Genomic DNA, 23,468 nt, shown 5'->3' with positions numbered 1-23,468 from the left:
CGGATACCAAGATCCCAAAAAGGCATGCGGGATTAGAAGCCCTAATGTTTAAGGCTGGGTTGCACCATCTTACTTTAACTTAAAAATCTGTCAGTCCATACAAAAAACACCAGTTAACGTCATAGTTACAGGTAAGTAGGTGGTGCAACTCAGCCTAAGAGTTTTCCGTGATTAGGTATCGAAGAGAGTTGCCCTCTCTTGACTCTCGCGGATTCTGGTTATTTAATATGTCAAAGCTAAAAGTTATGTGTTATGTGGTGGTGTAGGTTAAATAAATTATATTTTGTGCAGCATAATCTTCTTCCTACCCGCGGTGGTGACGTCGACGCTGCTGATCGGCGATCGGCTGGAGGGCGTGTGGGAGCGCAGCGCGGTCGCCGGAGTCAAGCCTAAGGAGATGCTGAACGTGCATATAGCGCTGCAAGCCGCCATCATTGTGCTGCAGGTGCGTGTAATAACACAATCTCATACAAATTATTTACATTAACGATACGAATACTTTTTACCCAAGTTACTTATTCGTGCTTAGCCTACAGGCTGCGGAACTATTCCCACCTCCCGTTCCCGCCGATGTACTAGGGCACTATTTAAGTTGTGAGCCTCGACAACATAACGTGTTGTTAGACGACATCTGATACTTTTAATGAAAAGTTTGTCATTTTTGACTACAACCTTATTCAAAACTTTTTATCATTTGAGCACGTTTTGTATTATTAACATTGAATTGAAAATTATCTTGACTACAAAAACATGGAATTGATTTGCGGAAATTTTCGCGCGAAGATTTATTATGACTTTCGACGTGGTTAATCAATACAAAACTGAAGCGGTCAGATAATTTCACTTTTGGTGATAAAGATCTGTCCTTTACCATTGTAAGACGCTAGTTTAAGAAGTATAATATTGTATGTCATTGGCTCACCAGTGAACTTTGCGAAAGTCATCCAAAATGACTAATAATGGCGGAAAACATTGATGTTGTAAGAAAAATGGAAGAGAAAACTCGTCATGTGATATATCGTAGGATTGAAATAATCCTAGGCATTAATTCCACTAGAAGTAATAAAATATTGTATGACTATATTATGGTTAATACGTTTTTTTCTCGCTGGATGTCACAAAATTTTTCAAACGCTCAATAGGACGCTTGTGTCGTTTAGTCCTTGGAAATGTTTGATAAATATGTTTAAAAAGCTTTAAAAGCCGTTTTTAAAATTGTGACAGTTGACGAATTAAGGATCTATGCATAATGATCCTGAAAATAAACAGCTATCGACTATGGAGGTGTTTTAAGATGAACCAATTCCAACAAAAGTCCCATGCGCTCGGAACACTTTGAAACTTACGGTCGCCTATTTTTCCGAAATATCCGATTATATGACAGAAACGTCACTAGAGAAATTTAGAATTCCTAAAAGGTGGCTGTTTACTATTAAGAATTAACCATTCTTAATAGTAAACAGCCACCTTTTTCCAAAAGTCTTCAGTTTAATAAGGAAAACTGGCCAGCATAGTCGAATCGCCATTCGTGACGAAAATGTGAGCTTTTACACGTCTCGTCAAACAACTGACTATTTGAACACTCAAAATATGAAATAAACGGGTCCAACGCTACAAAATTCTTGCTTGGAATCTAAACACTTATTTTGGTACCCATTATATTAAAATTAAATGCGTGAACAGTGATTTATTTAGCCAGAAGCAACTGTCGGTGCGGTCAAAAACCATGCTTTAGAGGTGCCTCAAGCTGAGTGGAAAAAATGCTATGAAAAGTGTTTCGGACACATTAAAAAGTACATAAATCATGAAAGACAATACCAATAAACGCAATCAATACCATTTTAATAATATACTACTTTGTTTTCATAGTTAGGCTCACAACTTAAATAGTGTCCCACGTATTTTACGAAAAGCTTCATCAGAAGGGTCAATAAAAGTCACCCAAAGAGTGATGGAACGTGCTGTGCCCGGAGTTTCCCCTTAATAGAATCAGAAGTATCATTGGGCAGACCACATTAGCTCTTAGAATCTAAGAGCTAAATTAGAATCTAAGACTTAGATGGTCGTCGAGGCAGAAACTTTCTCGAGTGGCGACCACAGATTGGAAGAAGAGTCAATTTGAAGAGAATCAACCCAATCAGTGGACCAACGATCTGGTGAAGTCGTGGAAACGTAAATGTTCGACCATTTCATTTCCTTTACAAATGTAATTGCTAGGGATTGTCTGAACTGAAAAATGCGAAATATCAATTTAACATAATTTGAGGCCCTGTAATGTAATACAAATTTTGATGAATTAACAGCTTTTTATCTTACGATAATGGTCCTTCCAGACGGCAGAGATGATGGCTCTCTCATTCCTCGGCTACGGCATGCCTTCCGAGGGTTCGCTGATAACGTGCGGCCTGCTGCTGTTCCTGCAAGGACTCTGCGGGATGTGCTATGGATTCCTGCTGTCAATCTACTGCTCCAGCTATACCATGTCCTTCTTCGTGGCTACTGGAAGCTTCTACCCCATGATTCTTTTGTGCGGTGAGTGGTCTATGTATGGTTTTTTTTTATTAGGTCTTTGGTTGACCTTAAAGAGGCCCAAGTCAACAATGACGACCCAGGACCGACGCATGATACGGAGGGCCGACGTCAAATATAATGGGAATGAACCAGGCAAAGAAGGTCATTAGTTGACGTAAAATTCTACCAATCCCAACTAATATTATAAATGCGAAAGTAACTCTGTCTGTCTGTCTGTCTGTTACGCTTTCCCGCTTAAACCTCGCAACCGATTTTGATGAAATTTGGCATAGAGATAGTTTGAGTCCCGGGAAAGAACATAGGATAGTTTTTATCCCGGTTTTTGAAACAGGGACGCGCGCGATAAAGTTTTTCTGTGACAGACAAAATTCCACGCGGGCGAAGCCGCGGGCGGAAAGCTAGTAACATCATAATTAGAAGACATTTGAAACGAAGGAAACCCTCCTCAAAACTTTTACAGTTTCAAGAGTTTCAACCAGTAATTTCCCATTTTAGGGAGACCTAAATCTACAATAATAATAAAGAGGAAAGATTTGATTATAAATGTTTGTTATTGAATAGGCTTCGAAACTATGCTGAACCGATTTAAAAAAATGTTTTACCATTATAACATAATTTCTGATGAACATAGGCGGTACAAAGTTAGTTCACTGGGTTAGCTATCCTCAGGGTTCTGGATTAGTCCTTATATTTTGTAGGTATTCTTATATTCTTCTTGATTCTACTCTTACTCTTCCATTCGCAGGAATCCTCTGGCCTCTAGAGGGCATGTCAACCGGCCTCCGGATCATCGCTCTCATGCTGCCCTTCACGATTCCCTCCAAGTCCCTCCGCGATATTATGGAGCGAGGGTCCTCTTTCTTAGAGCCGTCGGTCTACCAAGGATTCCTGGTGACCCTGGTCTGGATCGCGGTCACTTTAGGCCTCTGTTTCTTGAGGCTAAAGTTGAAAAAGACGTAGGAATTTTTTGGGAACAGTTGAGTTGCGCCAACATTGTGCGTTGATGATTCCAGCAAAACTTTTGTATTACTTGTGGGTGTGCACATAATACAAACACATTTGTGAGCAAATCGATTTCATGCGGTAAGAAATTATTGCGAGAAAAATCTCCATAACTATCGACACAACATAAAATTGGCTCGACAACACATATGTGTCTGGGTGTGACAGACACGCGGCAAAAATCTTGGCCAGAACTTAAGCATAGACTTGGAACTTGAGTTCTACCAAGACCTAAAGAAAACGTGGTGTTTCAATTTTAATGGACAACTGAAAAAGGGTCATTAGTAGAGTTCTCCGTCCACCGTAATAAATATCTGCTGGTGATACGATTGAATCGTGAGGACTTAAGTCTCTCTGGGTAGTTTAATATTTCATGCCTTAAAACTAAGTAGGATATTGCAATATGGGTATTAAACAGTTGTATTTACGTATAAGTTAGTCGATCTTGCTACTGCAATTAAGACTTCAGCTATTCAAACAATTTGATTAAAATTAGAGATTAATTAATTAGATAGAAACTTTTAATTGTAAATAAGGCCAAAACATACAATGTTTTATTTGAATTTAAAGGAAATGTGAATCTTTTTAGAAAAATTAAAGATAAAGAAAAGATGTGAAACTGTATTGACAGTATATTACTGCCGGTACATAAAATATGAATTCACATAAAACTATGTTTTTAAGCTATTTTATAAAATTATGTTCGTGGCCAATTTTTTGAGAAATATACCGATGACGTTATGTGACTTCATATTTTACTCTTTATAAATTAAAATAAGATTCGCTTAATGTAGTGGTGGATTTTCATACCATTGTATTTTAAATAAATAAATAACCAAACTGTAAACTACATATTGCCGTAATATAAGTTTCGTGATAACAAACTATGTGATTTGTGGGTATTTATAAATAAAACGTTTTTCTATAATTTTCGTTTGTTTTTATGTTATTTAGTAGCCCAATATATTGTATTTTAGGCACAAAATGACGTGTTACAAATCCTTCCCCACATGTCAAAAGCTTCAAGAGAACTATAGAGAATAATATTCTAATTAAATAAATGTTTATTAACTGTCTGTAAAAACTTTCAGAAATGCAACTTCAACTATTGCTGATCATAAATTCTCAAAAGGTGAACACAAATAAAACATCAAAGTTCAGATATAAAAATTTATATTATAGGAAATATTTTGGATTCAACAACAACTCTGATCCTCGCGGCAAGCGCCCGCGCCCGCATAGCGCAATGGCACGACAACAATCATTACAACAATTTATTCGATACACCATTTTGTACAACGTTCCTTTGGAGGCAGCACAGACATCGCAACTAGCGTCGCACGTGGTAAGTAATAGAACTAACTTCACAACTAGCGCCACATGTGGTAAGTAATGGAACTAACTTTTCTAGTCCCCTCTCGCTCGCATGTGTATAGAATGAGCGAGACAGGATCAGAAAAGCGGCCATTTTTTGTCCCAAAAAAGTCACTGGTTTAGGATTAGTCTTTATTTTTGGATTTACTGGCACAAAGTGGAAACCTTCAAACGTTTCTATTCGCTATGAAATAAGTGTCAGGGTCTATTTGCCTCTCACTGGCACGCAATCACAAATAACATTGTGCAAGCGAGATGTAAATAANGTAAATAGTCCTTGAAAAGCATATTCCAACTCTACAAAAACATTCGTAGGATTAGCGAAATCACGATGTCTGAACGCACCCCCAATTAAATTTTGACTGGCAAATTATAATTCAATACTTATTTAGATAAACGGTACGGCAAACCAAATTACATTATTTACATAACCAACATGTAAAATGTTAATTTCAACATCGCAAAACATTCGGATTTGCAGTACCGAAGATCTGGTTCTGATTTTACAGCTTATCCAAAATATTCGTTACTTTTAAATACATGCCAATAAAAAATCCAACCGTCAAAATATACCTACAAAATACGTAAGTATACTATAGAATGATCACACGCAATCACAAAGTTGCAGCCTAAATCTAACTTTTCCAATGCATGTAAGCAGTATATTGTGTTAAATTTCCTCTGTTCTTTACAATGGAGCCCGTATATTACAGGACTTTTCGGATAAAAAGATTACTTTGGTTTTGAATAAACGGCGCCGTTTGTAGCAGTTTTATTCCAGCAAACAATTATACGAAGCATTGTGTTGTCAAAAAGTGATCTTTTCAACCGAAAATGACATCTAGAAGGGACGCGGGCGCCGCTCGCACTATTCGTTGTCAACAACCATCCGCCAGAGGTCGTAACGATCTGTCGCGCGACCACATACAAATTTAGTCCGTAACACAAACACACCGCTTATTGCGACATATCACATTTCACAAGCAAACCTCCGTTGATCCCTCGTAGAGAAAAAAAAACTGATTTTTCTTGTATTCGCGTTCACGGTTTTTGCCTAACTATAAACTAGACTTAAACTAATTCGCGCACGCATCGCCTGTCTCGCTCGCACACTCGCACACAACACGCTGTCTTTGCTTTTATACTACATCTCTATATATTTTTACAATGATATCTCGAGGGGACGTAGTCAATTCCTATGTTCACTAATATTGCTCGACAAGCAACTTTTATAATTAAAACCGTAGCTGCGAAGGCATTTAGTAATTATCACACATTGTTTATTCATTAACTTACATTAACACCCCAGCTCTGCATGGCGAAACTGAATCAGTCACTAACGCGAGGAATTGACCGGCCCCTTTACAAAAGAGAACTAAAACTTAACATATCCTATACAAAATGAATGGACATCGAAAATACGGAGTAAAAGGTTTCATTTGACGTAAACACAAACTATGGAAGTGCCAGTAGGCAGTCGGCGACGCGACGGATAAATACGTACAAAATACGGAGATTTTTCAACGCTCCCAACAAAACATTATACAAAAGAGAAAAAACAATTCATTACCTACATAGAATGACGAACATAATTTTTAATTATTAGCAAGCTTTACACAATTAAAGTACAAATATATATAATTCTGTACATTTAAGTTGTGACAAAATATTCTATATTTATATTGTTCAGGCCTCGCTTTCGTTCGCTTATATTTACATTTTTTTTTTTCATCAATTGTAACTTTAGTACTGGTTTGCAAGATTCCTTACTAGTAAAGTAACGAAATAAGATCACATAGAATTCATTCGTAAGTATTTCATGCCCAATAATATATCCCCGTTACATCTAACAGTCCTAACTGAACGAAAATCGAAGAGATTGGTTATTTAAAACAACAGTATCAACAATTCATTTATACTTCGACGATCGTCATTGAACGCCAATGCTTTCATCGATGTACAGTGTGCGATTAAAAACGTTCACAAATACTAAAAAATACATAATAATAAATAAAGTAAGAATAACAAATAACTAGTTAAGGCACGGGCCTGTGAAAAAAGCCAGCGTTGGGGTACGTACGTAAGCAGGCGACATTTCGGCCCGCATTTTGAAACTGGACTCAAAAATCTGCGCTCAAGACGCTTCTAACCTGTGATAGGTTTCAATAGATCAAGCTTAAATTGTGGTTTGAATTTGAGGAGTTTCAAAATACGAACTTGACCGCTGAGTGATCAAGGGAAACGTCGAGTTGTGAGATCAATATCGGTTCGTATATACAGCAATCGTGTTAGTATGTTACCTCCGTTTGAACTAAGAATTTGACGCAAAAGCACACGAAATACGAATTTAGGAACACTTTGGGAATATCGGAAGCGTTGGACCATCAAATCGATGTTTGTTAATAACTCTAAATCAGCTATATTTTTTTCTAGCACTTGAATTTGAAAATTAATTGAAGAAAACATACTACATCCCTGCACAGTATACGAACAGACCATCCCAGTGGCATTCATAAGACGTGTCTAAAAGGCGACAATATCAAATTCGACATTACTGGGCATTTGATATATCTCTATAGACCCTAACAGAGCTTAATACCAATTTTTAACAAAATACTCGCATTTGAAACATATAGCCGTGGGTGATTATTTAAAAACTACAATTAAACTGTGTATTAATGTACTATGTTTTGGTAAATATTTGACTCAAGTTTTAAATTAGGTGGGAATCTTTGCACAGATAATGGCTTGTCATATTGACAGATTCGCCAACGACACAGCTAAAGAAGAACAACTTAGAACCTCCTCCTTTTTTAAGTCGGTTAAAGGAATGTTTTGGGTAGCCATATGTTTCAAATACGAAGCGATTACAATGTTTTATACCATTTGATATTCCTAACTAATCTCATTTCACGTGTAAAGGTATTGTATCACCTTACAAAGGTGTTTTAAACAATAAATACTTAAATAACGCTTAGTACCTTAAGTGTGAAAGCGTATAAATTATGTCAGATTAGAATTAACGGACTTATGTTTCTAGCTAGCTAAGTAATGTTACGTCATATTGTATGAGACGCATTTCCTGTCGTGAACGTAACACCATCATTAAGATCAAGAACTATCAAGTCGACAAGGACTGTAAAAGCCTAACATTTTCAGTAAATCACGTAAAATCTATAGTCAGACCAAACTTACTGAAAATATCATTAGCACTTGTAACTTTTTAAGCCAATAATGGATATGCATTGGATCGCAACTTACGTACATAAATGGCGTTTGAAATGTAAGACTTCTCTCACGTCTTAAACGGATCGTCTACGCATCGACTCGGCAACGGATCGCCGTCGCCTCGCCTCTAATAGACAGCTTTGAATGGTAAAACATTGCGACATTTTAATTGTTTTTAACACGTTAATTTAAAACTATTTTATTAACGATTGTATTCACAAATGGAAGCAACGAAATCACTGGTACAGCTAGCCTATTATTTTATACCTACAGCCTATTAAATAATTCGTACAAAAATAAAATTTCGAGGCAAGAACTTTACAATTTCTCCCGAAATTACAATTACTTCAAACAATCCCATACAAGATGACATAGCATTTTATTAACAACAGCTTGACAGCTGTCAATAGAATGGGGTATTCTAAGTTACGGGGACTAGGTACTCTTTTAGAGAAATTTGTGCAAAACTGGGACAGTTTTAAAGGCAAAAACTGGTATAAATGCCTAAAACATTTATCGTTGGAATGCTTATTTTAAACATGGAAATACAAGAACATTTGGCGGTGAAGTTCGTATAAAAGCATGGTCAAAAAGTGTTTAAAAATGTCTTCTAAAAGGGACTCGAAAAGACGTCTGAAAGCAAGATGACATAAGAAATCGCGAAACAAATGACTATATTGACAGCTGTCATCGCCACAACTTGACAAGTATAACGCCTATAACGAGGACTTAATTCTGTGTACATAGCTATCCATGGTAAGCCTTTGTGATATTCTTGTAAGTAATACTGCACTTTATATTTATAATTTGTATACATAATAACAAGTATACATTTTTTTTCGCCAATTTCAGAATGGGTGCTTAGTGATTAAAAATACAATTGACCAATACACTGCAAAGCCATCCGATGCACTTTCATCCTTANTTCGTCTTCGATATTTTTTTTTATGCATAACAAGGCAGGTATTTGATCACAATCGCACCTGATGTTAAGTGGGATGCAGTCTAGGATATAAAAGCCACATTGCAATTATTTGTTCACGGTCCATCTTTGAAAGTATGAAATGAACGAGACTGTACTCTTGTCGGCTCTCTAGTCGATACTGCCGTCATCAACCGGAGCGTGTGAAAGCTCATTTGACGCCGGGTAGCCGGCGCCGGTTAGCCGGCAACCGGGACGTGTGAAAAGGGCCTTATTGTTATAGCGCTAAGAGCAGCGGACGGCGTATGCATAACTTTATTTTCAGACTATATTGTCAAAATAGTTCTAAATGCGGTTGTATGTACAATTTCTTTCATTGTGATTATATTTTTCAACCAGTGTTAAGTCCGTGAGAGATCTAAAGGCCTGCGCCCATACAACCTTGAATTAAGTCGATAATTATAACTAAGACATCGCAAATAAGACGCAAGTTTTGATCGACAAATAGAGTACGTAATTTATCAGTTTCAAAATTAAAATTAATAGCCGTCCGCTGCGTAAGCGGGCGCAACGTGTAACTTATATTTTTGTATGTAAACCGCAGCTTTTTGACGTCTGTCAAAAGTTTTTAACGCAACAGGTGACGTCCTAAGGCTGAAGCTTCGCGGTTCCTCATAATCAGTGACAGTATCAATTACATAGTGAGGCTTATGTACGGATGTGAACCTCCCGTGAAATATAACTAAGCCAGAGATCTATTGCTAGGAACTCGCGAGATTTTCAGCTCAAATAGTGCAATATACGAGNGTGCAATATAGCTTATTATGAATATCTGATACAATATTGAATATAGTACAGATTTTACACCACGCGTCCAATTTCTCGTATTTTCAAACTACTTAATTGGACACGCCTATCTGCCAAAATACCCATTATTGTATTAGAAAAACTTTAGTTAGAATACTTCGTGAGTTCTCAGCATTACTTTTCTGCTAGTTTTATTCACGGTCAGAAAGTGGGTCTGATTCCGTGCCACCAAATTAATTATCTCTTTCTTAACTTATCGATTGAAAAGAGACATAATTTAAAGCCAAGTATTCCAAGAACTACCCTCAAAACCAATTTAGACTTAGAATTAAACCAATATGGCATAAACAGTCTTGAGGCGAGTTTTCGAGTATAGTTCTGAATAACTTGGCTCAAGAATTGAAAACTATCTAACTACTTTATTCCATGGCAATCTGAGAGGTTCGAATGGATACAAATCAGGTTATTGCTGTCTCTTTTCATTCGCCAAGCAATGAAAGAGATACACCGAGTTTAACATTAATATGCACAATTTTTCTACTCGGGATGCGTTTGAGACGCGGAAGTAAATATCAACATTGTCAAATATACTATAACCGTATGGTAACACTTTATGACGTAGTGGTAAATAATTCTAATACATTTTGACCCTTATTGTCTTCAGTAGTAAGCAATTCGCTGTCTGTTTATAATTTTAGCTTCACAATGCATTTAAAGACACATAACTGTGGTTCCAATTGAATTTTAAGCTGATTTTTGAGGCACACGATCAAACATTTGCTTCCGCGCCTCACTCGAGTCTATAACCAAAATTAAGGCCCTATCACACCAGCGATCGTCGGGCGTGCGTTTCTCGAGCGTATTTATCAGAATATACAATTTCGTTCAGCTTTTATTATGATAAAACGAAATAAAATTTAAGTCTTGATATCGTCCCTGATTAAGTGTCAAAGTGAATTTGACCATTAAAACAGTTGTTTTGAAAACTTATCCTTTCGACTGTTAGTTTTAGCTGTAACTGATTCCAATTGATGCCAGTAACGAAACATCAAGGTATACATATTGTAGCATCGTAAATCACAGATTTTTAGAAAATAAATCGTAAGTGTAGCATCTTAGAGCTTCAAATTAGGCGTTTTGAGACGAACGTTTGTCGTCCGTTTGCAGGATCGCTCACTAAAAATTGTATTACAACTGCGTTGGAATAAAAATGATAGTCAGTTACCAACAGAGAAGTCTTGCAAACGGATGACAACCGTCCGTCTCAAAACGTCTAATCTGAAGGAGCCTTTATTATTATAGATCGAGTCATCCACAAAGACGCGCCCCACCATTCTTCCGCTAATGTTTGAGTGTTATCGGTACACGCTAAATCATCCATGAGTGCACACGCATGACGCACACTACAATAATGACGCTCGGATTGCTCGGATCAAACTCCCCGCGCTTCTATCGACCAAAAATTGGCGGGGCGCGTCATCGTGGATGAAACGATTGCATCAAATTCACATAATTAAACACTGTAGCATCTTACATATTTGTCACCGTAAAATTGTGAATTCCGTCAGATTATAATCCGACGTAGTTAAATTACAATCTAACCGAACCTAATCCACTGTTAGTTTACAATCTAACGCGTTATATTATAAACTGACAGAGTTCAAAATTTCACGTTGACATATTTACCGCTCGAGAAACGTGATCCCCGCCAGTATGGCTGAGCAAAGGCAGTGATCAGACGGCGTTCCCTGCTAGAACTTGTCCTGAAATATGAAGAGGTTGTTGGTGGCTGCCACCGCGATGATACTTTCGTGAGGGTGCCACGCTGTGTGCAGGATCTTTTTGTTGAAGTCCAAACAGTCCACGCTTATTTCGTCCTGCGGAGATAGACTTTTGTTAGTTGTGGTGTTAGATTTTAATTGCAAACGGTGTAAAACGTCAATGGGACTAGTGATTTTTATGATCTGATAGATGGGAAAATTAATCAGGACTTCTTTTTATCAGCGCAAATGGCCTTCTCCAAGTATTTGCACAAGGACTTGGCCCGTATTGCCTGTATCCAGATGCTTTTTGCTGTTAACTAAAGAATAAGTTTGGCACATTGACAGTTTTAGTATGGAAAATATGTCAAAATGACAAGTTTATAAAGTTATCCGACGATGGTAAACTCAGCCCTAAGGGGTTTAGTGTATACTGACGCAACAACGGGGTGAGGGGCTTGCGTTGAGCCAGTGCCAAGACGACACCAGTGTGGGGGTCACTTAAAAAGCTATGACACCCGTCACAAACGGTGCTTGCTTAAGTGAAGCAGCAAATCGAACGCACAGCCTTGAATAGAGCTCTGTGATTGGGTCATGTGTCACCCTGTGCGTCCACGTGCACTGTGATACCTCATAGAAATGTTTGAGGGATGTTATGGATATCCGTAACCGTAACTTTCGGATATCCTAAATAAAAAAATATCCGAAACCGTTACCGTAACCGGTTCAAAGGTTTCGGATAGTTTCGGATATAGGCAGTTTATCGCATTAATGTAAAGGCATAACAGCCTGATGTACCTTTATAATGCCATCTAGTATCAATTTTCATTTTTTTTAATACTTTTTATTCGATGTAAAGTGTGTGGCCATTAATGAACCGTATTAGACAATATGCCAAGGCCTATGTCCAAGGACAAACTGGAGATGAGTGCAACTAAATTGTAAAATGAAATGTTAATGTTAAAAAATACCTTGTAATTCAGTAATAAAGGCTTATATTATTATTATTATTATTATATTATATTAGACAATATTGCAAATTGCATTATGAAGCACAGAGATATCCGTAAACGTAACCGAAACCAGTATAATATTGTTCCTATATCCGTAACCGTATCCATAACCGAAACTACATATCCATAACATCCCTAGTTTGAGGGCGTCAGTTAGTGCGTTACCTTCTTCCTCTTGGCCGCGGCGGATTAACGGCGCGCGCGCCACTTTTGTTTTGGACAAATGACGCAACAGCGACGAACGCTAATGTGTGGGTCACAAAGCTGTAAGTTGGTTAGTTACCTTCTTCCTCTTGGCGGTGGCGGCGACGCGGCGCGCGCGCAGCGGTTGCCGAGGCCGCGCGGCCGCGTCGCGCGCCGCCTCCAACGTCAGCTCGCCGCGCCGTCCGCCGCCCGCGCCGCGTTCAAACACCCTGCAACAAACAATGTCGTATTATACATTATCATAAATTAAGACACGACTTCTTATTACCCTCTCGACCAGTAAAAAAGACACTATTTCATTCGGGCCATGAAGAATCATGATGAAGGACAATGATGAACGACACTTTAACCCTTTAACTGGTATAGAGAAAAATATTTTTCAACATATTTTATTATTTTTGTGGTGGCAACAATTCTGCCACTACCAGATAAAGGTTTAACATTCCGACCGCGAATCAAGCCTATGTTCAAACCTCTGTATTTAATTTATTCAGGATATTAATAGAGATGAGACGTATTTACTAGAACAGATCCACACACCCATTTTACAGTACTAGGCGGCACCTATTCCAATTTTTTAAATACTTGATCCACCTAGTATTTTATAAATTACACGATTTCCGACCCTACCGTCAAAGTAATAGAGGTTATTATTGCGTAATCCGTAGTCGTGTATTACGCGCACCTAGTATTTCTCGCTAAGCTTATGTGCGAACGTAGAGATTCACTTCGCCTCTGTCTGACCAAACAAATTTGAGCGCGACGAAGCAAACGCACACAAAAGTAGTCAAACCATATTCATGTAAATAAAAAAAAATATGTAAAAAAAGGACAATGACCAAAAGTGGTCCAAATGTCCACCACCAATGAGACCTATATTGGCTTATAGTCCTTTAAATAGAGATTAACTTTCAGTATGGGACGAAAAAAAAATAAGCTGTCAGTAAAAAGTTATGACTGTTTAAAAATTGTAGTAGTTTACGCGCTAATCTCAGGAACTACTGGTCCGATTTGAAAAAATATTTTTGTTATGGATAGCCTATTTATCAAGGATGGTTTTAAGATAAATAACATCACCCTACAACCAATAGGGGCGGAGCAGTAAAGACAAATGTAAAAATGGGAAATATTATTCAAACAATTTTCACGCGTACAAAGTCGTAGGCACAGTTAGTATAATATTTAATAAAATTCATCTATAACCCCGCGCCACATGCGACATGACATAACATGCATAGATTAGTCCAAAATGTGCAATGAATAGAATGATATCAAGAACATTTTTCGGATGAAAAGGTAAAAAACAGACTTTTCATTCAGTCATAACTTTTTACTGACAGCATATTTTTGATTGCGGTTTGGTTATAATGAATCAGTATTTAGTAGACTATTTTACTACATAGGTCTCGTTAGTGGTGGACATTTGGACCACACTCCATACATTTTTGGTCATTGTCCTTTATGAAATTGATATCTTATAAATACGCCAACTTTTAAGTTGACAGTCCTAAGTCTGTTGAAGTATGAAGGGAGGAATTATTATTCAATTTCAAATTGCATTATTCATACTACGGATGTATCTTTTAAAAAAAAATTTATTTTAAGTCACATTACGTGGATTAGTCCGCACTAGTCGCGTCAAGTATGCTAAATTACTACGTACTAGGTGGAACAGGTATTTAGATCGAGTATTAATAAATACTAGGAATAGGTGCACCAAGTATCAAATTTACCTAGTATAACCCATCTCTAACACCCTGGAACAACACAATATTATAAGTACACCATCATCATCATCATCATCTCAGCCATAGGACCAGAGTAAATACAAATGAGTAGGTCATCTTCATAGAAACGCACCGAGCGCGGTTTGTATGTGAGCGCGCCAATATACGTATACGGCGCGCGCGCACACACTGACAAAATTCGACCACGACTGGCTCCCCGCTAATCGCCGCTAAATTTTGTCAGTGTGTGCGTGCGCGCCGCATACTTGTTGGCGCGCTCACATACAAACCGCGCCCGTGCGTTTCTATAGAGATGACCTACTCATTTGTATTTACTCTGACATAGGCCTCCCCCAATGCTTTCCATGTTGTCCGGTTGGTAGCGGCCTCCACTCCAGAACAGGCCGTCAATTCTGCGCACTAAGTGCCCTGCCCATTGCCACTTCAGCTTGCTATTATCTTATATTATCTTATAAAACTGTTATATTTTTATTAAATTACCTAAAGAAGCCGTTGTAGGAGCCGGTCATGAGCCGCTGGTCGTCGCCGCTCCAGCAGCACTCGAACTTGTCGAAGATGCAGTCGTTCTCGTACAGCGAGCACAGCTTCGACCGGAGGTACTCGTGTACCTGCAAACAAACAACCAGGGATGTTATAGATATCCGTAACCGTAACCGAAACTTTCGGATATCCGAAACCGTAACCGATTCAAAAGTTTCGGATGTAGGCAGTTTAAATTGTTTTTTATATAGCATTATATGTAAAGGCATAACAGCCAGATTTACCGATATAATGCCATCTAGTATCAATTTTTATTTTTTATATANTAAAGACACATAACTGTGGTTCCAATTGAATTTTAAGCTGATTTTTGAGGCACACGATCAAACATTTGCTTCCGCGCCTCACTCGAGTCTATAACCAATATTAAGGCCCTATCACACCAGCGATCATCGGGCGTGCGTTTCTCGAGCGTATTTATCAGAATATACAATTTGGGTTAGCTTTTATTGGGATAAAACTAAATAAAATTTAAGTCTTGATACTGTATTAACGTCCCTGATTAAATGTCAAAGTGAGTTTGACCATTGTTTTGAAAACTTATCTTTCCGACTGTTAATTTTAGCTGTAACTGATTCCAATTTGCAATTGATGCGAATGACGAGACATCAAGGTATATTGTAGCATCGTAAATCACAGATTTTAAGAAAATAAATCGTAAGTGTAGCATCTTAGAGCTTCAAATTAGGCGTGAGACGAACGTTTGTCGTCCGTTTGCAGGACCGTTTGGAAATTGTATTACAACTGCATTGGAATACAAATGACAGTCAATTACCAGCAGAGAAGTCTTGCAAAAGGACGACAATCGTCCGTCTCAAAACGTCTAATCTGAAGGAGCCTTTATTATTATAGATCGAGTCATCTACAAAGACGCGCCCCACCATTCTTCCGCTAATGTTTGAGTGTTATCGGTACACGCTAAATCATCCATGAGTGCACACGCACTACAATTATGACGCTCGGATTGCTCGGATCAAACTCTCTCCCGCTTCTATCGACCAAAAATTGGTGGGGCGCGTCTTCGTGGATGAAGCGATATTTTGCATCAAATTCACATAATTAAACACTGTAGCATCTTACATATTTGTCACCGTAAAATTGTGAATTCCGTCAGATTATAATCCGACGTAGTTAAATTACAATCTAACCCTAACCTAATCCACTGTTAGTTTACAATCTAACGCGTTATATTATAAACTGACAGAGTTCAAAATTTCACGTTGACATATTTACCGCTCGAGAAACGTGATCCCCGCCAGTATGGCTGAGCAAAGGCAGTGATCAGACAGCGTTCCCTGCTAGAACTTGTCCTGGAATATGAAGAGGTTGTTGGTGGCTGCCACCGCGATGATACTTTCGTGAGGGTGCCACGCTGTGTGCAGGATCTTTTTGTTGAAGTCCAAACAGTCCACGCTTATTTCGTCCTATGGAGAAAGTTTCTGTTAGAATCTCAAAGTTGATAAACATGTATCTTTAGTAACACTAGAATGAAGACTTCCTTGCAATTGTTTTTGTGCTCATTAGTTGATGAAAGTGTAAAGGGTGTAAGCCGTTTGATGTAAACTCACACTCAAGCCTTGTCCAGTAGGCCTAAGATGCTCGCCGCGATAAGCGTTTATCACGCTGTTTTATCGATTTTGCCCATACATTTTGCCGTCGATAAAAGTTATCACGGCGCGCATCTTAGGCCTACTGGAGAGCGAATTCGCCGTATAGTAGCAGCCAATACAATGTGTCCATAAATCGCGTCATACATACGCTCGCGTTGAGACTCCTGGACAAGGCCTGAGGCTGATTTCAGACGTTTTAAGCGTTTGACCGGCGCCGGTCACACGCGCGCGCTTACAATGAGGATCATTTCGATTTTTAGCTGTGAATGCAGATTTATAGGGCTAAGAAATCCTTAATACACAGTGCAAAAATTTTTGTTCTACGACAAAAATTGACGAAGTTATGGCCAAATTACTAAAAAAGTTCACTGACCGCCCGGCGCGGGGACGATGACGTCATTATATCCGATCCGAACGCTGCCGGCGTACTGCGTGGATAGACAATATTTTTTTCTAGCCAAATTATCAGTTTTAGAGAAAAACTTGTAAAGACATTTATTCATCAGAATAAAGTAAGCTATCGATAGGTAATTTTTAAAAATAGAAATTGTAAAAATAACGCAAAAAATCCATACGCTCATACGATTCAATGGCACGCAGAGACGCGATTGGGGTCTCCGCNGCCTATGTTTATTACTTAATATCTTCGTAAGTAATGGTCCGATTTGGATAATTCAAAAAGATATATCTTTCTTATGTCTTAAAGATTAACGTAGATACTTTTATTGAATTTTCTACAACAGTACTGATCCTCATTACACTAGGTATAGTCTGGTCCGGGAGCACGTAGAATTTTGTCCAATGACCCCAAGCTACCCATCCTTATCGCTCGCGCGTAATTATATTGCTGTCGCGACTGTGCGACGGGCGCCCGCAGTAAGTGTGCGAGCGCGACAGCAACATAATTACACGCAAACGATAAGGATGGGTAGCTTGGGGTCATTGGAGAAAATTCTACGTGCTCCCGGACCAGACTATAGTATTTGCATTTCATAGACACGCCGTTCAGACAAGCGCGCACATCGCAAAGAAACGTGCGATAATGACTCGTTTCACAGCGGTTCGCCGGTCATGCGTGTGCTTATAAGACGTTTATTGAAACCAGCCAGCTGATTCACGTATTTTGACAGTCCAAGATCTCGCTGACGTTTAATCGTTGTCCCATTGAAAAACAGTTCTAAATCCGTATTCACAAGGGTCATTTTGATAGAACGATTACTCGATAGGATCGCAACTCAAGTGTTTTGTTGTCGTTGAAGTTTTGTTACGTGACTTATGCCCGTTTTCACCATCAATCCCTAATTTTTAAGTGATCCCTATGGTAACAGATAATATGAATTTTGTTTTCATAGGGGTCACTTAAAAATTAGGGATTGATGGTGAAAACGGGCATTAGGCCACAGATGGCAGTGCGTACCTTCTTCCTCTTGGCGGTGGCGGCGACGCGGCGCGCGCGCAGCGGTTGCCGGGGCCGCGCGGCCGCGTCGCGTGCCGCCTCCAGCGTCAGCTCGCCGCGCCGTCCGCCGCCCGCGCCGCGTTCAAACACCCTGCAACAACACAATATTATAAGTACACCATCATCATCATCATCTCAGCCATAGGACCAGAGTAAATACAAATGAGTATTATTATTATTGGTTTTGAGCCTTCATTTGCGCCAGCTCGACCAGGTTTGATCTATTGTGGCAGCCCTTGTGTTTAGAGTTCACTGCTTAGTCCCGTTGAGTCTATAAATTTCCAGATTCTTTGGAGCGTAATATCTGCTATCTCATCCGGGTGCATGATGTGTCGCCCGAGATGGATACTTCTTTTGCTCATAAGCGGGAAGCATGAGCAAAGAACATGCATGACCGTTTCTTCTTCTGTATGGCAGAATCTGCACAGAGTTTCTTCAGAGTAGATACAAATGAGTAGGTCATCTCTATAAAAACGCACGGGCGCGGTTTGTATGTGAGCGCACACACTGACAAAATTCGACCACGACTGGCTCCCCGCTAATCGCCGCTAAATTTTGTCAGTGTGTGCGTGCGCGCCGCATACGTGTTGGCGCGCTCACATACAAACCGCGCCCGTGCGTTTCTATAGAGATGACCCACTGATTTGTATTTATTCTGACATAGGCCTCCCCCAATGCTTTCCATGTTGTCCGGTTGGTAGCGGCCTCCACTCCAGAACAGGCCGTCAATTCTGCGCACTAAGTGCCCTGCCCATTGCCACTTCAGCTTGCCATTATGTTATATTATCTTATAAAAACTATTATTTTTTTAATAAATTACCTGAAGAAGCCGTTGTATGAGCCGGTCATGAGCCGCTGGTCGTCGCCGCTCCAGCAGCACTCGAACTTGTCGAAGATGCAGTCGTTCTCGTACAGCGAGCACAGCTTCGACCGGAGGTACTCGTGTACCTGCAAACAAATAACCAAGGATGTTATAGATATCCGTAACCGTAACTTTCGGATATCCGAAACCGTAACCGATTCAAAAGTTTCGGATGTAGGCAGTTTAAATTGTTTTTTATATAGCATTATATGTAAAGGCATAACAGCCAGATTTACCGATATAATGCCATCTAGTATCAATTTGTATTTTTTATATTCTTGTAAATTGTGCGGCCATGAATGAACCGTTTTGGATAACTATTGCAAATTGCATTCTAAAGCACAGATATCCATAACCGTAACCGAAACTTTAGGATATCCGAAATAAAAAAATATCCGTAGCCGAAACCGGTAATAATATTATTCCTCTATATCCGTAACTGTATCCATAACCGAAACTACATTATCCATAACATCCCTCCCTATACCGGAGCACACTGGTGTAGCGTGGTCATTATATGGTGTGGCTCGGAAAAATAAGAAAGATTATCTTATTAACTTATTTTTAGTAAGTAAGGGTAAGACTAATAAAGGTCATAAAGGTAATTACTAAAAAAAATATTTTTCATGTGTGGTGAGGTGTACCTCAAAAAAAATTCCTTTTCCTAGATATACCTTGAACACAAAAATCCTATCCTACCTAGCACACATTACATTTGAAACAGCATCCAAAACTCATATCCAACTGCAAGATAAGTTCAAGTCTGTGATTCTTGACTTGTATTTAAATTCAGACCGAGTCAAGTTGGCTCAACATGGTTTGCTAAGTTCGTAATCAAACGGTAATTTTACAAATTTTAATTGGAACGTAGATTTAATCATAAACTAAAAGTATTCTCTTAAAAATATTATGTGAAAAACATATACTCACTGGATATGTTTCTACTGGTTTTGTTTCCATTCTAAGATCCCATACTTTTAAACCTAAATAATCTCGTGACATCATATATCTGAAAACGAAAGAGAAAACACATCGTTAATGATAGAGCATAATTATAGATCAATTAATATGCAACAACTTGACATCGATGGAGCTTAGACCACGAGGCAAAGAGAGCTCATCAGACTATACACTTCGTTCCTAAATTGCTAATTTATTTACTATTATTGCTAAAGCCTGGTCTGTGAGCACGTAGAATTTTGTCCAATGACCCCAAGCTACCCATCCTTATCGCTCGCGCGTAATTATATTGCTGTCGCGACTGTGCGACGGGCGCCCGCAGTGTGTGCGAGCGCGACAGCAACATAATTACGGCGCATAATTAAGGATGGGTAGCTTGGGGTCATTGGACAAAATTCTACGTGCTCACAGACCAGACTATAGTCAATTCTATGGAGGAGGGAGCTCGTCTTACAACTCATATGACTCGATTTATTGACATTCGAACTAACACCATTTTGGTAGAGTACTAACGTCAGTTGAATATCACTGATGGATCAATGTAAGGGGGATCTGCAACGGATTTTATCGATGTCTTCGGGCTCCTCTACCAGCTCGGCGTGCCATAGCAATCTGGCCCTTATCGCCGCTGTATAGAGTGCACGCACCTGCCCTCATTACTGAGCTTGACATCGCTGATGATCTCAGAGAAAAAGGACTTCTCGACTAACATAGCTTGCCATTGCAAACTGACCCTTATCACCGCTGTATAAAGTGCACGCACTTGCCCTCGTTGCTGAGCTTGACGTCGCTGATGGAACTAATGATCTCTGAGAAGAAGGAGCGCGCGTGCGGGTCCTCAGGCTCTTCGAACAACTTGGCGTGTCTGTCGCACAGTGACCCCTAGCTACTCATCCTTATCGCTCGCGCGTAATTAGGTATATTGCTGTCGCGCTCGCACACTCACTGCGGCCGCCCGTCGCACAGTCGCGTGTAGCTAGGGGTCATTGCACGAAATACTATCTGCTCGGCGACCGAATTTTAACTCGGCGTGCCATAGCAAACTGGTCCCTATCACCGCTGTATAAAGTGNTACGTGCAGTGATTACCCACCGTTAAAATGACCGTTAGAAATCAAATTTTATCAGTTATTTTCATTGATAATGGAGAAAACACTTATAATTTCATCATAACTATATACCATTAGTTGAATATAAAATAACTTGCAAAAATAATTTAACCTCTAAGAAAGTCATTCCTTAGTAAAATTGTTAAAGTCTTTACCTGTTTGAGTAACATTTTCACCCGTCTTGACAAAATCCGCCATAACTGTTTTTTTTTAGTGTTTCCTATTGTAAATTTTAAATCTACTGTACATTGATCTCGGAGCCAACTACTTAGTAAATTCAAATCTAACTAGAGTGATTCAAAGTCAGCACCTGACAATATTATTCTTAAAGCGGGCAATCACTACCAATGGGCAATCACTCTCTGGTTTACCCTACTTTTTATTCGATGTAAATTGTGCGGCCATGAATGAACCGTTTTGGATAACTATTACAAATTGCATTCTAAAGCACAGATATCCATAACCGTAATCGAAACTTTCGAATATCCGAAATAAAAAAATATCCGTAACCGAAACCGGTAATAATATTATTCCTATATAACATCCCTATACCGGAGCACACAGGTGTACCGTGGTCATTACATGGTGTGCCTCGTAAAAATAAGAAAGATTATCTTATTAACTTATTTTTAGTAAGTAAGGGTAAGACTAAAAAAGGTAATTACAAAAAAAAATTTTTTTCATGTGTGGTGTGGTGTACCTCAAAAAAAATTCCTTTTCCTAGATATACCTTGAACACAAAAATCCTATCCTACCTATCCTATATAGCACACATTACATTTGAAACAGCATCCAAAACTCATATCCAACTCCAAGATAAGTTCAAGTCTGTGATTCTTGACTTGTATTTAAATTCAGACCGAGTCAAGTTGGCTCAACATGGTTTGCTAAGTTCGTAATCAAACGGTAATTTTACAAATTTTAATTGGAACGCAGATTTAATTATAAACTAAAAGTATTCTCTTAAAAATATTATGTGAAAAAAATATACTCACTGGATATGTTTCTACTGGTTTTGTTTCCATTCTAAGATCCCATACTTTTAAACCTAAATAATCTCGTGACATCATATATCTGAAAACGAAAGAGAAAAAACATTGTTAATTGCGGCATTTTAGCAGGTTTATTACGTTTCAAGAGTGTCTACCTACTACCATCGAGACATTATTTTGTGGGCTTACATTGGGAAATGCAACAAGAATGAAAGAGAGGTTACAGGGATGTAAAGCTACGACCGGACTTTAGCTCGGCGTGCCATCGCAAACTGGTTCTTATCGCCGCTACATAGAGTGCACGCACCTGCCCTCTTTGCTGAGCTTGACGTCGCTGATGGAGCTGATGATCTCTGAGAAGGACTCCTTGACTAACACAGTGGGCCATTGCAAACTGGCCCCTATCACCGTATAGTCACTGACCTCTATACACACTGAACAGATTGTCTCATACAAATGACAGTTATTTTTGTGTGCCAATCTGAAGCGCCACTACGAATGTCCTGAGAACTAATTTTGACGTATAATATTATATGGAGTAATTATAAAAGTAAGCGAGAAAGAAGATCACTAATTTTAGGTCCGTGGACATTCGTATCTCCCTACAGCAGTATGGCCTACAGCGCCAAAATGGCGAAAATCAAATAGGCACAAAACAGTGTGTATAGAGGTCAGTGTATAGAAGTGTATACTCTGCACGCACCTGCCCTCGTTGCTGAGCTTGACGTCGCTGATGGAGCTAATGATCTCGGAGAAGAAAGAACGCGCGTGCGGATCCTCAGGCTCTTCGAACAACTTGGCGTGTCTGTCGCACAATGACCTCTAGCTACTCATCCTTATCGCTCGCGCGTAATTAGGTATATTGCTGTCGCGCTCGCACACTCACTGCGGCCGCCCGTCGCACAGTCGCGACTAGCTAGGGATCATTGTAAGAAATTCTATATGCTCGGCGACCGGACTTTAGCTCGGCGTGCCATAGCAAACTGGGNTTTGAGAATAAATATCTTTAACCATATTGGAAGTGAATTACGTTAAGGTTAGAAGAGACTTATCGTCGTTTAAGTTCTATCACCACGTAAGTCATTTTTTGGCGGTTTTGCCGTTTTGATGCCATTCGCTAGAGAATCGAAAGACGCGTCTTTTCGTCCAATCTCCTGAAAAGTTGCTAAAAATTACTTCCGTGGTGATAGAACTTAAACGACGTTATAGTTATGCTATGTTCAAAATGGAGAAGCGCTATGTTCAATGGACGTCCTGTACCCCAGATATGAACTACTTTCGTAATCGCACAGCAATCGTAGAGCTGTAATTGTCATGGCAACGGATCGTTTGTTGTCACAAGAGAAAATC

The 23,468-nt window shown here is 39.1% G+C and overlaps 3 protein-coding genes across 8 annotated transcripts in view; 1 reads left to right on the top strand and 2 right to left on the bottom strand.

Annotated features, from left to right (window-relative positions):
* The window catches only part of LOC114351209 (ABC transporter G family member 23), a 76,187-nt gene extending 71,725 nt beyond the window's left edge, over positions 1–4,462 (top strand). For both annotated transcript variants that reach the window (XM_028302336.1, XM_028302328.1), the window contains 3 exons: positions 292–445; positions 2,334–2,532; positions 3,278–4,462. In XM_028302336.1, the coding sequence (XP_028158137.1) occupies positions 292–445; positions 2,334–2,532; positions 3,278–3,492 (568 nt within the window). In that variant the 3' untranslated portion in view covers positions 3,493–4,462. The remainder of the gene's footprint in view (positions 1–291; positions 446–2,333; positions 2,533–3,277) is intronic.
* Positions 4,463–11,470: 7,008 nt separating this feature from the next.
* Positions 11,471–16,014, bottom strand: LOC114351186 (protein phosphatase PP2A 55 kDa regulatory subunit-like). Its single transcript, XM_028302292.1, has 4 exons — positions 15,997–16,014; positions 15,071–15,198; positions 12,922–13,051; positions 11,471–11,742 (listed from the first exon to the last, which is right to left on the bottom strand). The coding sequence occupies exons 1-4, from the start codon at positions 16,012–16,014 to the stop codon at positions 11,617–11,619; spliced, it is 402 nt and encodes a 133-aa protein (XP_028158093.1). The 3' UTR covers positions 11,471–11,616.
* Positions 16,015–16,282: 268 nt separating this feature from the next.
* tws (protein phosphatase 2 regulatory subunit tws) overlaps positions 16,283–23,468 on the bottom strand; it is a 23,569-nt gene continuing 16,383 nt past the window's right edge. For 3 of the 5 annotated variants that reach the window (XM_028302398.1, XM_028302410.1, XM_028302428.1), the window contains exons 8-12: positions 22,822–22,895; positions 22,122–22,200; positions 19,017–19,144; positions 18,158–18,287; positions 16,283–16,554 (exon numbers count right to left, since the gene is read on the bottom strand). In XM_028302398.1, the coding sequence (XP_028158199.1) occupies positions 16,429–16,554; positions 18,158–18,287; positions 19,017–19,144; positions 22,122–22,200; positions 22,822–22,895 (537 nt within the window). In that variant the 3' untranslated portion in view covers positions 16,283–16,428. The remainder of the gene's footprint in view (positions 16,555–18,157; positions 18,288–19,016; positions 19,145–22,121; positions 22,201–22,821; positions 22,896–23,468) is intronic. The other 2 variants (XM_028302405.1, XM_028302418.1) reach the window with 1 other exon arrangement.

This window comes from Ostrinia furnacalis, unplaced genomic scaffold, assembly GCF_004193835.3.
Source record: "Ostrinia furnacalis isolate ACB-3 unplaced genomic scaffold, ASM419383v2 OfSCF0078, whole genome shotgun sequence".
NCBI lineage: Eukaryota > Metazoa > Arthropoda > Insecta > Lepidoptera > Crambidae > Ostrinia > Ostrinia furnacalis.
Note: the sequence above shows the minus strand (reverse complement) of the source record. Positions and strands in the feature narration are given on the sequence as shown.

Coding starts and splice junctions, on each gene's coding strand:
- LOC114351186 (XM_028302292.1), bottom strand. Junction 13,052..15,070: donor TCCTACAACGGCTTCTTTAG/GTAATTTAATAA, acceptor TGTTTGTTGCAG/GGTGTTTGAACGCGGCGCGG. Junction 11,743..12,921: donor CCACCGCCAAGAGGAAGAAG/GTAACTAACCAA, acceptor CTATCTCCGCAG/GACGAAATAAGCGTGGACTG.